This window comes from Ceratotherium simum, chromosome 28, assembly GCF_057802395.1.
Source record: "Ceratotherium simum simum isolate JZ-2026a chromosome 28, ASM5780239v1, whole genome shotgun sequence".
NCBI lineage: Eukaryota > Metazoa > Chordata > Mammalia > Perissodactyla > Rhinocerotidae > Ceratotherium > Ceratotherium simum.
In genome coordinates, this window is record NC_141927.1 from 7,027,609 (window position 1) to 7,044,565 (window position 16,957).

At 41.7% G+C, this 16,957-nt stretch overlaps 1 protein-coding gene across 1 annotated transcript; it reads right to left on the reverse strand.

Annotated features, from left to right (window-relative positions):
• Positions 1-3,912: 3,912 nt before the first annotated feature.
• LOC147913296 (sperm-associated antigen 11A-like) lies at positions 3,913-12,782 on the reverse strand. The gene is made up of 2 exons (XM_087418648.1): positions 12,728-12,782; positions 3,913-4,100 (listed from the first exon to the last, which is right to left on the reverse strand). The coding sequence occupies exons 1-2, from the start codon at positions 12,780-12,782 to the stop codon at positions 3,913-3,915; spliced, it is 243 nt and encodes an 80-aa protein (XP_087274774.1).
• Positions 12,783-16,957: the final 4,175 nt, after the last annotated feature.

A 16,957-nucleotide genomic window follows, 5' to 3' on the forward strand; every position in this document is an offset into this window, starting at 1 on the left:
GCATCCAGGGGCACTCTTCATGGCTTCTCCAACCCTTTCTCCTTTACTTCTGCTGCCCAGTGAGGAAGGGGACAGCGGTGGGAGCCTTTAAACTCCCTGAAAATGAACGGGTTACAGGCTCAGTTGTGAGGCCCTGTAATAGCGCAGAGCTAGCCTGGGCTAGGTCCCACTTCCTAGAGGGTCGTGAGAGAAGAGTCTGGGGTGCAGGCTTCAGGCTGTGATGAGGATGTGGCAATGGTCAGTGTGGAGTGTCTGGAGTTCTCTGGTAGCCCCACATACTGCCTTTGGATCAGAAGGGACGGCAGTGATGGATTGAAGAAGATCTGTGTATGAGGCTTGCATTAATTCATTTATTCCTTCACCTAATTCATACTGCTTGTGCTTGGCTGTCACTAAAGGTATAAACATGAGAGAGAGCCAGTACTGCCTTGAGGATTTCTAGTCCAGACATGTAAGTGAACAGTGGCGGCCCAGGGACAGGTACTATAATAGGAAGGCACCAAAGCACCTGAGGGGCACAGAGCTACAGCAGTTGATCTGCCAGGCAGGGCACAGGGGAGAGGGGTAGGGAAGTTACAAGTGGAGGGGACATTCGCGCCCAGTTGAATTTAGGGAGGGAACGCCTCTGTCATTCCTAGTTACTTCCTGAGTCATCTCAGCAGAGGACGTTCGGAGAGATACAATGGGGATAATTATTCTTGTCTCAGAGAAAGGAGCTATGAAGGAGTGTAAACACTTCCCAAGTATAAAACACTGGACCCTTGTTGGACCCAGCCTGGTCCCTCTGCTCCCACTGGCTGCCCTGGGCCTCAAACCACCACCAACCCCTCCTTGGGTCAGTGGAGGGTTCATGCTCCTAGTGCCAGTTCCACCGAGAAAAGAAGCTTACCAAAGTCCTGGGTCTGCCGGCGCCTCCTCTCAGCTGCCCCTGATCGCTTGCTGGAGGCATCTCAGAGCAAGGAAAGGGCAGGTAAATCCCCAAGTCGAAAACAGATCTGGGATCCAAGGGCAGGATGGAGTGAACGCAGGCACTGCTTTCTATTCGTATGTGCGCTTACAATCCTGTCTGAGTCGCTCACATAAGCCCCCGGGGGAGGCAGTGCACCGAGCACAGCTGAGTGGCAGACCTGGGTTAGAACCCACAGATCCTCCTCTGAGCCTGCTGTGTTTCTGCAGCTCAGAGCCGCCTCCCTACAGCTGAGGGCGCTCGGCGCCGTGCCACTCCAGAAGACAGGCAGCAGCAGGAAGCGGGCAGGCTCAGCTTTCATTACCCACAGCTCTGCTGCTGGCCCGGACCTCCCCCCAAATAAGAAGAGAGGCACACGGATGCTTTAATAAATATGCTGGTCGATTCTGTCTGGATTCAATTCGGTGCATTTCCACAAAGCTATAGTAGTACTCTGAGGAGGGCGGAGATGAACGAGACACTATAATTTAATTAATGCCAAGAAAGGCAGGCTACAAGTGTGGAAAATTCAGGCTCCCTTTGCTCTCCGCCTGGCTTTTATTCCCAGCTGCTGCTCTCTTTAGCCCCGTCGCAATCCCTTAACAAAACCGAGTTTGCAGGCATTGAGGGTGGCGGCTCGCCCTCTGGTGGTAAGTGTTGGTATTGACATTTGCCCGCCTTGCCAAGGTCTTTTCTGGCTTTCAAAAACGGTCAGCGTTTGGCGCTGCACATCATCTGAGAACCATACCGGCGCTTTTTAGGACTATGTTCGACCAGATTATTTTAAAAATGGGGAAATGGGTGCTATGGAGATGAAGTAACTTGCCCAATATTTCAGAAAGGCGGAGCAAGAACCTGAATCCAGGTCCCTGGGACCTTCAGGTCTCTGCCTGGCCCAGTCGGCGTCTTCCCCATGCCTCATAGGGGGGGTTTTCATAGGATGCAATAAAGGATCAGATTAACTCCAATACTGGCCACCAAAGACACCCTGGACACCCTCCTCACCCTGGTCTTCCTTCCCTTCCCTTCATATTTGCATTCCTCAGCCTCAGCAAACTGTGGAGCATGTTTTGTGCCAGACAATGCTGTGACTCCCTCTTTTCTACCATATCTGGCTGGGGTATGCAAATACTCCTTTCAGAGAAGTTTCCCATTTTCCACAATGAAGGCCAGACCAGGCCCAATTTCTACTAGAAAATGTTTCCATTAGAAAAATGTTAACAGTGTAGTTTGGGGCCTTGTGCAAATCTCCTGCTGACCTGCCCTGGACTCTGCTGTGGGTTCCCAACAGGCTCTCCCCTGACAATGCCAGGGAGGAGGCAGGTGGGACGGGTTCCCTATCCTTGTTTCACTTGATAGAGACCCTACTTGGGATCACTGATGAGGTACTGATTGTACACCCACATGATAGGCTGTGATGCGGTCTCGGAGGTCTAGACCAGGACCTCCTTTTGTTTTTTAGGGACGTGAGGCCAAGAGAGGGACTGGTTGGCTAATGGCACATGCTTACTGAAGGAGGTGGAACCAGACTGTAGTTCTGCAGTGTTCTGGGCACTGGCCCATCCTTTCATGTCTGGTGGACAGAGGCACTGGACATGGAGTGATGACACTTCTGGCAGAGTATGTGTCTCCCTGACCTGAAGCATGAAGATTTGCTGTGTTTCACTTGGTAGCAAAAAAAAACCCCAAGGCCAATCCCCTTCCCAGGCAGGCATTCACACCAGGTCTGGACCAGGTCCTCTGCCCTCTGAGGGCATGAGAGAGGGCTCCATAGAGATTCCTGTGCTTAAAAGATGCTCCACTGCATAAATCCCAGGGGTCTATTTGATTATATTTAGAAAATAAAAAACAAGAGTGAGTTTAGAAAAGACTGGGGAAAAGCCCAAGGCATTACTGCAGTGTTCATTGAAACTTGAGCTGGGAATAGAGACAGGACCCAGAAGCATTATTTTCTTGGTGACTCTTGGAGTAAGTTCAGCTATTCATGAGCAAACTTGATTCAGGCAGTGAACAAAAATACTGAAACAAAGTATCTTATCAAGCTATTAGTCTCGAAAAACCTTGGCATATGGTCTCATACATCAGCACATTTTACTTTTATTATTTTGTTTTACATTTCTCACCTGTAATTAATATTCACTACTCTTGGGATGACTGGCTCAAAGATATGGTGGGGACAATATGTTTGAACAGGATCCAAAGAAAAGCAAAGAGCAAAGGGTTGTAAGCTCAGGGAATCTTCATGAACAGGAGCCCCGCTTTGCTTTAGTTGCTCGGAAATATGTTCTTGAGAAGTGACAAAGAACAAGGAGCACTTAGCTGGTTAGGCATACCAAGACTCCCACTATGGATTGTTGACCTGAGGCAGTTTGCTTAACCTTCTGATTTTCACTTTCCTCCCATCTCTAAAACGGAACTCCTTATACCTTATTACATACGCCATAAGATTGTGGTGTTAATCAGGTGAGATAACCTAAGCATAAATATTTAAAAACAATCAAATCCTAATTACATGTGACCTATTGTGATTTACTTGAGGAGGCCATGGAAAAGGTACAAGGCTTATTACAGCCTGGGAATAAGTAGGATGAGGCTGGTGTTAGATTTGATGAGAAGAAAGATGTCATTTAGTGGAAGAGAGGCCAGTATATTGGCTGCATTTCTGTCTCTCTCAGATGAGATCAGTTTGAAGCCTGGTTTCTGGTCCACCCCCGTCTGTGGGTAGGTAAGTGATGCTCTTTGGAACAGGAAAAGGAGATGGAATATTACAGAATTCTGAGACTCTTTAAAAAAAAAAACAGAAAAAGATAAAGTAAATAAGCTTTTAGGAAAATTCTTTCATCAGACCTCCACCCTTGGTGCTAGACTCATTCAACAAGTGTTTATTAAGCACCTGCTCCAGCCACACATTATTCTAAGCCCTTGGGACACTTCAGGATCCCGCCTGCCTTCCGAAATCTTACGTTTTAGGTGCCAGACTCGCCATCCATCTCTGGTTTATCTTTTCTCTCTTCCTTTGCATTAGGTACGCAGCACCTGTTCCAGGGATCAGAGCAGATTTCACCCTTTTTCTCCCCAGAATGGCAGAAGAAAAGTCTGCAGGTTCCACGTTGCATAAGGCAGATAATATTTCTAATTCCAGGCGGAATATCCCCTATTGATACAATAGAATAGAGTTGACATTTAATTCATATAGTATGGAGTATAAAGGATGACCCCAGCCCAGCCCAACTCCAAATGTTTACTATACTCTTACAAAGTTGTGTTTGAACAAGTTCCAGTTTAACTGACCATCAGTTTCTTAGCTTTGAAATAGAAACAATAAGGCCGGCCCCGTGGCTTAGCTGTTAAGTGCGTGTGCTCAGCTACTGGCGGCCCGGGTTTGGATCCCGGGTGCACACCGACGCACCGCTTGTCTGGCCATGCTGAGGCCACGTCCCACGTACAGAAACTATCAGGATGTGCAACTGCAACATACAACTGTCTACTGGGGCTTTGGGGAGAAAAAAGGAAAAAAAGGAGGAGGATTGGCAATAGATATTAGCTCAGGACTGGTGTTCCTCAGCCAAAAGAGGAGGATTGGCAGGGATGTTAGCTCAGAGCTGATCTTCCTTGCACACACACACACAAAAACAGAAGCAGTAATCTCCACCTCAAAATGTTGCCAGGAGGATATATGTTTTTTTTTCTATATTATTATATTCTAATGGAGTTCTCAAGCTTCATGGTGATAGACGAGAATTAATAAACTGGGGAAAGCGAAGAGAGTGTTGGAGAACTGAGTGGAATGGTGGAGGGGTGGGTCCTTGTCTCTAGGAAAATTGGAAAGAGTGCTGATTCTCAGCTTGTGGCCCAATTTTCAGTCTTATATCCTACAGTGAAAAGAAGAAAATAAAGCCTTTCTCCTCAACGTGACTTGTGGACTTGTGGGTCAAGCACAACCCCCTAAGGATCCCATAGGGAAAGCATTTTCTATCCGTCACAAGGAAAAAAACATGTAACTACGTGTGGTGAGGGACGTTAACTAGACATATTGTGGTGATCGTTTTGCAGTATGTACAAATATGGAATCCTTATGTTGTACAGCTGAAACTAATATAATGTTATATGTCAATTATATCTCAACAAAAAAAGAAAATGTTTTCCATTTTGGAATGAGATGGTTGAAAGAAAGTTCATATGTCAAGTCTGCAAATGCCATTATCATGACTACAAAAACAAAACAAAAGAAACACAAAACAGGAGAGGAAGTCAAGATGGCTGCGTAGGCAGACTCTGAACTCACCTCCTCCCGTGGACACAGCCAATTTACAACTACTCGTGGAAAAATTACCCCTGAGACAGAACTGAAAACTGGATAAGAGGAACTCCTGCAACAACGGACAGTCCTGAGGTGGAAGAGGCAGAAACTCCCTTCTGGAGAGTAAAAACACTGCCTTCACAAGCCACAGTGCCTCACGGCCGCCCGGGAGCAGCCCAAAGGTATGCAGCTCTCCTTGGAGGAGTGGGGCCCTGAGCCGGGGAGCATCCCCGCTGTGGGCATTTTGTGGACCCAGCACAATCGAGATGAGTGGCAGAATATCTGACTTTGCCTGCTACTAAAACATTGGCGAGTACCCCCAGAAAAGCTGGTTCACAAAGACATTAAAACCGGCTCTTCCAGGGCCCACGTGCAAACTCACCAGTTTCAGAAAGCAACCTAAAATCACCAGAAAGAAAGGTGCACAGTGCTTTGGTGAAAAGAGACTCACCTGATAGGCCCTGAGTGCGTCTCGGTGAGAGGTGAGACCTCTCCAGGGACTGGGACATTGGCGGCGGCCATTGTTGTGGCCTCGTGTGGGCGTGCTGACACAGACACCATTGGAGTCCTCCCTGAGGCCTGCTAGCCCAGGGTTTGCCATACCCACTAGAGCATCGATTTAATCCAGCTCAGCGAGGGCAGGCAGCCCACCCTAGAGACTGGCCACACACAACAACAAGCCCTCAGACAAATTGTGGGCCTGCATAGATTGGTGACCGGATTCTCTGCAGCCTGGCAACTGAGCCGACTTGAGCGGGGCAGGGTGTGCACAAGGAGCAGGTGGATAGTGTGGGGCAGTGATGGAGTGTGTGGGGCTCCGGCCGTGGAGGGACTGGGTCCGCTTTGGGAGGTTGGGCACCCACACGAGGCAGGACTGTGTTGACTATGTGTGTGGACCTGTGGGCAGCAGGACTTGTCAGCTGCAGAAGACTTGTGCTTCTCAAAGACCCACATAGGGGGTTTGCCCCACCTTCCAAAGCCTGAAACAATTGGGTGCTCCCGTGCTTGAGGCCAGCCCCACCCAGCTGCAATCCTCAGAGAGTTGACAAGAGACCTAAAAGCTAGAGGTTTATAGCAATTGTAAGGCCCTGAGCCTAAGAACCTGCTACGCTGGGGACCTACTCACTTAAAAGAAATACTGCAACACAAATGTGGTATTAGAGCTTGCAGCCAACTGTGCTGGGGCTCCCCACACCTGATAAAGAGACTGAAGGGCCCACAACAACTACAAGGAGCTGAGCATTACAACAGCTGGCCAGGAACAAAACTTGGCTTCCCTGGGCACCTACAGGAAAGGCAAACAGGCCATAACAGAAGGACACACGTAGCCTACATAGGGGTCACCCCTGGAACATTGAGAACTGAGGGAAGCACACTGCAGGCCTCCTAAGGCATCACTTACATAAGGTCACCTATCCAAGAGCAGGAGACGTACCTGACCTACCTAATATGTAGACAGAAGCACAGGGAAAGATGCAAAATGAGGAGGCAAAGGAATGCATTCCAAGTAAGGGAAAAGGGCAAAACCCCAGAAAAGGAACTAAGTGAAACAGAAATGAGCAACCTACCCAACAGAGAGTTCAAACTAAGAGTGTTAAGGACGCTCACTGATCTGGGGAGAAGAACAGATGAACTCAGTGAGAATGTCAAAAAAGAAATGGAAGATATAAAAAAGAACCAATCAGAAATGAAGAATACAATACTGGAAATGAAAAATTCACTAGAGGGACTCAAAAGCAGAGTAGAGGATACAGAAGAATGGACCTGCAAGCTGGACGAAAGAAATTACCAAAGCTGAACAGGTAAAAGAGAAAAGAATTAAAAAGAGTGAGGACAGTCTAAGGGAACTCTGGGACAACATCAAGCACACTAACATCCATGTTATAGGTGTCCCAGAAGGAGAAGAGCAAGACAAAGGGGCAGAGAATCTATTTCAAGAAATAATAGATGAAAACTTCCCTAACCTTAGGAAGGAAACAGACATGCAGGTACAGGAATCACAGAGAGCCCCAAACAAGATAAACCCAAAGAGGCCCACACCAAGACACATCATAATCAAAATGTCCAGAATTAAAGATAAAGAGAGAATCCTAAAAGCCACAAGAGAAAGACAAGTTACATATAAAGGAAGCTCCATAAGGCTATCAGCTGACTTCTAAGCAGAAACCTTACAGGCTAGAAGAGAGTGGCACAATATATTTAAAGTACTAAAAGGAATAAACTTACATCCAAGAATACTCTACACAGCAAGGTTATCATTCAAAATGGAAGGAGAGATAAAAAATATACCAGACAAGCAAAAATTAAAGGAGTTTGTCACCAAGAAACCAGTGCTACAAGAAATGTTAAAGGGACTGATTTAAGGGGAAAAGAGAAGACCACAAATAGGAAGAATTATCTATTTCCATGATAAGAGTGTAATGGACACAAATGCACAAAAAAGAGCTTTGATATGTATCAAAAACATAAAATGAGGGAAGAGGGGAGTTAAAGAGTAGAACTTTCAGACAGAGGTCAAACTAAAGAGACCGTTAATTCTGTATAGAAGGAGAAAGGAACAGAGAAGGACTACTAAAACACTCAGGGAAAACAGTAAAAAATGGCAGTAACTACATACTTATCAATAGCTACTTTAAATGTCAATGGACTAAATGCTCCAATTAAAAGGCATAAGGTGGCTGATTGGATAAAACAACAAGACCCATATATATGCTGCATACAAGAGACACACTTCAGACCTAAAGACACCCACAAACTGAAAGTGAAGGGATGGAAAATGATACTCCACGCAAATGGCAATGAAAAGAAAGCTGGGGTAGCAGTACTCATATCAGACAAAATAGACTTTAAAACAAAAACTGTAAAAAGAGACAAAGAAGGGCATTACATAATGATCAAGGGAAAAATCCAATAAGAGGATATAACACTTGTAAATATCTATGCACCCAATGTAGGTGCACCTAAATATATAAAGCAATTATTAACAGACATCAAAAGAGAAATAGACAGTAACACAATAATAGTAGGGGACTTTAACACTCCACTTACACCAATGGACAGATCATCCAAACAGAAGATCAATTAGGAAACATTGGCCTTAAATGACACACTAGAACAGATGGACCTAGTAGACATATACAGAGCGTTCCATCCCAAAACCGAGGCATACACGTTCTTTTCAAATGCACAGAGAACATTCTCCAGGATTGGTCACATATAAGGTCAGAAAACAAGTCTCCATAAATTTAAGAATATTGAAATAATACCAAGTATCTTTTCTGACCACAACGGTATGAAACTGGAAATCAACTATAGGAAGAAAATCAGAAAAACCACAAATACGTGGAGATTAAACAAAATGCTACTGAACAACGACAGGGTCAATGAAGAAATCAAAGAAGAAATCAAAAAATACCTGGAGAAAAATGAAAATACGACATGCCAGAATTTATGGGATACAGCGAAAGTGTCTCTGAGAGGGAAGTTTATAGCAATACAGGCCTATCTCAGCAAACAAGAAAAATTTCAAATAAACAATCTAACAATGCACCTAAAGGAACTGGAAAAAGAAGAACAAACAAAGCCCCAAATCAGTGGAAGAAGGGAAATAATGAAAATCAGAACAAAAATAAATGAAATAGACACTAAAAGAATCATAGAAGAAATTAATAAAACCAAGAGCTGGTTCTTTGAAAAGATAAACAAAACTGACAAACCTTTAGCTAGACTCACCAAGAAAAAAAGAGAGAAGGCACAAATAAGTAAAATCAGAAATGAAAGAGGAGAAGTTACAACAGACAACTCAGAAATACAAAAGATTATAAGAGAATATTATGAAAAGCTATATGCCAACGAATTCGACAATCTGGAAGAAAGGGATAAATTCTTAGAATCATACAACTTTCCAAAACTGGATCAAGAAGAAGTAGAGAATTTGAATAGACCAATCACCAGTAAGGAGATCGAAACAGTAATCAAAAACCTCCCCAAAAATAAAAGTCCAGGACCAGATGGCTTCCCTGGTGAATTCTACCAAATATTCAAAGAAGACTTAATACATATCCTTCTCAAACTCTTCCAAAAAATTGAAGAGGAGGTGAAGCTCCCTAACTCATTCTACAAAGCCAACATTACCCTGATACAAAAACAAAACAAGGACAACACAAAAAAAGAACATTACAGGCCAATATCACAGATGAACATCGATGCAAAAATCCTCAACGAAATACTAGCAAATCGCATACAACAATACGTTAAAAAGATTATACACCATGATCAAGTGGGATTTATTCCATGTATGCAGAGATGGTTCAACATTCGCAAATCAATCAACGTAATACACCACATTAATAAAATGAAGAATAAAAATCACATGATCATCTCAATAGCTGCAGAGAAAGCTTTTGACAAGATACATCATCCATTTATGATAAAAACTCTGAATGAAATGGGTATAGAAGGAAAGTACCTCGACATAATAAAGGCCATATATGAGAAACCCACAGCTAATATCATCCTCAATGGTGAAAAACTGAAAGCTATCCCTCTAAGAACAGGAACCAGACAAGGATGCCCACTGTCACCACTCCTATTTAACATAGTACTGGGAGTCCTATCCAGAGCAATCAGGCAAGAGAAAGAAATAAAAGGGATCCAAATTGGAAAGGAAGAAGTGAAACTGTCATTATTTGCAGAAGACATGATTTTATAAACAGAAAACCCTAAAGAATCCACCAGAAAACTTTTAGAAGTAATAAACGAATATGGTAAAGTTGCAAGATACAAAATCAACATACAAAAATCAGTTCCATTTATATACACTAACAATGAAGTAACAGAAAGAGAAATTAAGAATACAATCCCATTTACAATTGCAACAAAAAGAATAAAATATCTGGGAATAAACTTAACCAAAGAGGTGAAAGAGCTGTAAATGGAAAACAATAAAACATTGGTGAAAGAAATTGAAGAAGACACAAAGAAATGGAAAGATATTCCATGCTCTTGGATTGGAAGAATTAACATCGTTAAGATGTCCATGCTTCCTAAAGCCATCTATAGATTCAATGCAATCCCTATCAAAGTTCTAACAACAGTTTTCACAGAAATAGAACAAAGAATCCTAAAATTTATATGGAACAACAAAAGACCCCGAATAGCTAAAGGAATCCTGAGAAAAAAGATCAAAGCTGGAGGTATCACACTCCCTGATTTGAAAATATACTACAAAGCTATAGTAACCAAAACAGCATGGAACTGGTACAAAAACAGACACACAGATCAATAGAATAGAATCGAAAGCCCAGAAATAAACCCACACATTTATGGACAGCTAATCTTTGACAAAGGAGCCAAGAACATACAATGGGGAAAAGAAAGTCTCTTCAACAAATGGTGTTGGGAAAACTGGACAGCCACATGCAAAAAAATGAAAGTAGACCCTTACCTTACACCTTACACAAAAATTAACTCCAAATGGATTAAAGACTTGAATGTAAGACCTGAAACTGTGAAACTTCTAGAAGAAAATATAAGCAGTACGCTCTTCAACATTGGTCTTAGCAACGTATTTTCAAGCATCGTGTCTGACCGGACAAGAGAAACAACAGAAAAATTAAACAAATGGGACTACATCAAACTTAAAAGCTTCTGCACAGCAAAGGAAACCCTCAACAAAAGGAAAAGACAGCCTAACAATTGGAAGAAGATATTTGCAAACCATACATCTGATAAGGGCTTAATCTCCAAAATATATAAAGAACTCATGAATCTCAACAACAAAAAAACTACCAACCCAATTGAAAAATGGACAAAAGACCTGAACAGACATTTCTCCAAAGAAGATATACAGACGGGCAACAGACACATGAAAAGATGTTCAAAATCATTAACTATCAGGGAAATGGAAATCAAAAGTACAATGAAATATCACCTCATGCCCATCAGAATGGCTATAATTAACAAGACAGGAAACATGTGTTGGAGAGGATGTGGAGAGAAGGGAACTCTCATACACTGTTGGTGGGAGTGCAAACTGGTGCAGCCACTATGGAAAACAGTATGGAGATTCTTCAAAAAATCACGGATAGAACTACCATATGATCCAGCTATTCCACTGCTGGGTATTTATCCAAAGAACTTGAAAACGTGAAAATGATCTATAAAGAAACATGCACCCCTGTGTTCATTGCAGCATTATTCACAATAGCCAAGACTTGGAAGCAACCTAAGTGCCCATCAAGGGACGAATGGATAAAGAAGATGTGGTATACATACACAATGGAATACTACTCAGCCATAAGAAATGATGAAATCCAGCCATTTGTGACAACATGGATGGACATTGAGGGTATTATGCAAAGTGAAATAAGTCAGAGGGAGAAGGTCAAATACCGTATGATTTCCTTCATTAAGTAGTAGATAATAACAACAATAAACAAACACATAGAGACAGAGATGGGATTGGTGGTTACCAGACGGGAAGAGGGGAGGGAGGATGGTGAAAGGGATAATACAGCACATGTGTGTGGTGATGGATTCTAATTAGTATTTGGGTGGTGAACATGATGTAATCTATGCAGAAATAGAAGTATAATGATGTACACTTGAAATTTATACAATGTTATAAACCAATGTTACTGCAATAAACAAGACATTAAAAAAAATAAACTTTCTGAATCTGCTTTGTAAAAAAAAAAAAAAGAAACACAAAACACCCACAGCATTGGTCTTGCACGATTGAAAGAACAACCTTACACAATATCTCAGCAATGAATGGGGCCTACTCTGTGACCCTCTATCATTCCAGCTCTGTTGTGGTCTGGAGAGGACGGTGAAGTGAAGAGATGGGTGCCCCATTCAATGGAAGTAGAAGAACCACAAGCCTAGGGATCTGGAGACCTTGGGTTCTAGTCTTACTTCTTCCAAGAACTAAATATTTCTCCTTGGACAATTCGTTTAACTGGTCATGCCTCATTTTCTCACGTGTAAAATAGGCTATGTTTGGAGCTGAAGGAATACATGAGGAGTGTGGATAGCTCCTGTGACAGTAATTGTTAATTGCACAGCAGTACCTTATGCTCTCTTCAGAGCTTGGCTTCCTTTCCCTGTAGAGTGTGGGGCTGCCGTAGAAGATCACTAGTTCCCTCCCAGCTCTGACATTTGTGTGACTGTCATTTCTTTTAGAAACTTTTCTCAGACTTCAGTGAATGCTTCCTATTTGTATTAGAGCAAAGATGACCCTGTGTCTTGTGCTGTGACCCTGAGAACTCATATTTAGCTTTTAAAAAACTCTTCACAGGGAAGATCAAAATGGCCCAGAGCTGAGCCCAACTGCACCCACTAATTACCCACAGACACATCCCCAGCCCCGCCACACAGACACACACATCAATGAAATTCCTGCACGACCTTGCCCAGTCTCTCCCAGTTCAACTCGACTGGCTGGGAGCAGCTTCCTACACTGGACGGGAGACATTTACCTGAGTTCATTTGAACCAAGCAGAAGAGAACAGTGACAAGAAAGAGAACCTTCATGTTTCAACGTTCCCTTGGATCTCCCAGCCCTCCTGTGCCGAAAAGCAATTCTGATCAAAGAGTGAAGTGGAGTGGAGAGGAGAGGGTGCAAAAATGGGACATTTATAGTTTTTTTGGGAACACTAATCAGAAATGAGCACATTTATCTGGTCTACTGAGTAAGGCTGTGGGCAGAAGGTACTGGATACTCTTCCTTTCTGCCTAAAAATAGACAGGCGTCTTGATTTTCAGAGAAGTAGGGCTTGACCAATAACTCAGCATATTGAGGTTGAAGTGGAAAAAACAGATCCACCAGTGGTGAACGTGTACTTAGCACCAAATGCTGTGCTAGGTGATAGAGAGAGAGACGTGAAAGACGTGTTCCCTGCCTTCAAAAAGCTTTCAGTGGGCTGGCCCGGGGGCGTAGTGCTTAAGTTCATGCACTCCACTTCAGCAGCCCGGGGTTAGCAGGTTCAGATCCTGGACACAGACCTACACATCGCTCATCAAGCCATGCTGTGGCGGTGCCCCATATACAAAATAGAGGAAGATGGGCACAGATGTTAGTTCAGGGACAATCTTTCCCACAAAAAAAAACAGCTTTCACTTGGGCAGTATCTACCAGTTGAACACATGGATACATGCCCAGGTGTATACCCAACAGATGTAGGCCCATGTGCACCAAGAGACGTGTACAAGAATGTTCATTGTAGTATCATTCATTACAGCTGGCAATACAACACAACCCAAATAGTTTATTACAACATAATAATGAAAGAAATAATGTATTCCCCCACAGCAATGAAAACAAAAAGGACAACTACAGATGCATACAACATGGATGCACCTCACAAACATGCTGAATGAAAAAAAAGAGGAAAAAATGCTGGATACGACATACAGCACTATATCAAAAATTTGTCAAGTCTAATCTATGTATTAAAGGTCAGGGAGTTTACTTTGGGGGAAGAGGGACTCTTCTCTCACTAACCAAATCTTTGTTGATTTGAGGAGGTGGCAGTCCAGTGGAGATACAGGGAGTCCCAACCAGAGGGAGCGCTGGGAGAGCTCTACAGGGTGCTGTGGGTGCAGGATGGAGAGCCGCCTGAGGGGGACACAAGGCAAGTCTTCATAACAGGGGGCAATAGAGCAGGGTGTGGAAGGACAGCTTTCCATGTAGGTTTATACAATGGTAAGGCAAAAGTGCTCAGTGGACATAGCTACACATTTTTACCCTGTTTGATTTTAGTCCCAGCATCACTAGATTTATATCTTCTAAAATTCACTTTGAAGTGAAAAGCAAATCTTTCCATCCTGTCCCCCAGGCCTTCATGAGAGCTTGCTAATTTCTTATCAGTCCTTCCAGAAGTTTTCTATGTATACATAAGCATATAGGAATTTATATCCCCCTTTTTGTATAAATAATAACAGACTACGCATCTTATTCTGGACTAGACTTTTTTTTTAATATGATATATCTTGAAGATTTTTAAGTAGGTTCATGGAAAGCTTTCTCATTGTTTATAACAACTGCATAATATTTCTTGTAGGTGGTCTCCTGCCTTATTTAACCAGTCTGCAACAAATGTATTTGACCATGAGTCTTAACCTAGAAAATGGACTTTGACAAAGAGAAGCCAGGTGGTGGCCCCAGACTTCTGGAGGTGAGCAAAGGCCCAGATGAGTGATGTGGGCAACCAGAAGAGGTGAGGGCCAGGTGTTCATTTTGGAAATTGCAGGTTTGTAAATATTAAGCAGACAGTGAGTCCTAGCAAAGGATACCCTGATTCACTTGCCTTTCTGTACCTTCTAAAACACTTATGAAAATAGGACTTTGGGAGAAATTATTTGGGGACTAAAAGGTGATTTTCTCTCTTTGCCAACAAAAAGGTCACCCTACAGGTAACCATGAGCTAAGTAATTATAAAATAGATATAAAGATGTGTGTGTATGTGTGAAGGTGAAACAGTAAATAATAAATCTGTTAAAAATTGAAATTCTTTTCTATGAAGCATTTGTTCTGATCACATCTCTGAAATTTCCCATTGTAAAAAAAAATGCAAAAGAAGTTTGATTAGACCCTTGAGAAAACCTACTTCTACATCAAGAACGCATCCTAATGTCAAGAGTTTCATTGAATAATTGTAATTCTGAATGCACTTTTGTGGATGGAGAAAGTGTAATTATAAGATACAAGAATTATTGTTTGATAAAAACACTACAGTGTATATATCCAAGTGTTTGGGCCATTTTTTAAAAGTCACCTTGGTAGATTAGACAAAAAAAAGTATGTTTTATACTTTGTGTTCATTCTTGCTATTTATACTGACCTGATTTAGAAAGGGTTTAAGGTAAAATTAGATGGTATATTTTTTCTAGCAGTACAGCCGCTGACCAATAGTTGTGAAAATAAAGTTTGGAAATAGTGTTCTGTATAGTTTTGAAATTTTATGAGCTATGTTGGAAAATAAGTTCATTTCGGGGAGAAATAAATTAACAGTATTGGGATTTATAATCTACATTTTCCTCCATACCTGAATCTATTTCCGAGTCACAGTCTTGGAACATAACGACTAAAGAAGAATTTTATAAATAGTTCTGGAAAGTCAAGCATGCCATTCTAAAGGAAGACCAACTAGAAAATCAAGCCCAATGAATAATCTCATTAATGTGGTCACAGGTTCATAGGTTTGTATAATTATAAGATTGAAAGGAACTAAAGCTTAGTTTGTCCCAATACAGAAGATAATTATTCTGGTGTGCATTATACTTTGTGAAAAGAAGATAGTATAAGGAGAGACAAATGATGCCCTTGGGTTTGCAAACATTTGATAGTAGCAAAACATTTTAATATATTAAAAGAAAACTTTGATATGATTCAACAATAATTAGACAATCCCATTTAAAAACCCATTAAAAATGATAAAAGGATTTGAATAGACGTTTCTCTAAAGAAGAAATAAAAATGGCCAATAAGCACATGAAAAGATACTAAACAGCATTAGTCATTAGGGAAATGCAATCAAAACCACAAACAGATATCACTTCACGTGCACTAGGATGGCCATAAAAGGCAAAACTATAGCAGAAACAAAATAGAAAATACCAAGTATTGGTAAGGATGTGGAGAAATTGGAACACTCATACATTGCTGGTGGGAATGTGAAGTGGTTTAGCCACTGTAGACAAGTTTAGTAGTTCTCAATAAGTTAAATGAGTTATCATATGACCTAGCAAATATGTATTTTATTTATTCAAATAAAAACTTGCACATGAATGCTCCTACCATCACTATTCACATTAGCCAAAAAGTGGAAATAACCCAAATGTCCGTCAACTGATGAATGGGTAAAGAAATGGTGGTATAGCTGTATAATGAAGTATCATTCAATTATAAAAAGGAATGAAGTACTGATACATGGTATCACATGAATGAACCTTCAAAACATTCTGCTAAGTGAAATAAGCCAGACGCCAAGGGCCACGTAGTGTGTGATGCCATTATATGAAATGTACAGAACTGGCAAATTCAAAGGGACAAAAGGTAGATTAGTGCTTGCCAGGGGCTGGGAAGAGGGAGGATGGGGAGTGTCTGCTTAATGGATGTTTCTTTTTGGGGTGATGAAAAAGTTCTGGAACTAGGTAGTGGTGGTGCTTGCACAACACTGTGAATGTACTTTGTGCCACTGAATTGTACACTTTAAAATGGTTAAAATGGTAAATTTTGTGTTACATATATTTTACTACAGTGAAAAAGAAAACCTTGAAGATTTTAGAAATCATATAGTATCAATACAGAAAGGAACCATTAATGATTGTGTTGTTAAAATTCCCCCTTCATTTTAGAGGAATTGACTCAGCTGAGGACACAGGGATGGTTAATTACAGTTCCAGGAAACAGATCTTTGAACAGCCAGGAGGTGTTTCTGTCAATGTGACGAGTGGTAATACTAACATGCACACACAAACTATTCTACACCCACCATGTAAAATAGACTAAAATCTGATTTTACTTGTGGAATCCAAGATAAAACTTCAGCTTTATGTCTGTAGGTGGCAATACGTGATTCTTATTAGCCTTGGGACACATGCCTATCTGAGACAACTATTTAGAAATCCATGAAGAGAAAAAAGGACTGCGTGAAGCCACAACATTTCCAAACAAAATGAGAAATATTTCACTAATCTTATAAAAT

Bases quoted from the DNA above. Each gene is read 5' to 3' on its own strand.
- LOC147913296 (XM_087418648.1), bottom strand. From the start codon at position 12,782: ATGAAGGTTCTCTTTCTTGTCACTGTTCTCTTCTGCTTGGTTCAAATG. The intron at 4,101-12,727 runs GTAAATGTCTCC...TTGTATCAATAG, and splicing joins CTTGGTTCAAATGAACTCAG to GGGATATTCCGCCTGGAATT.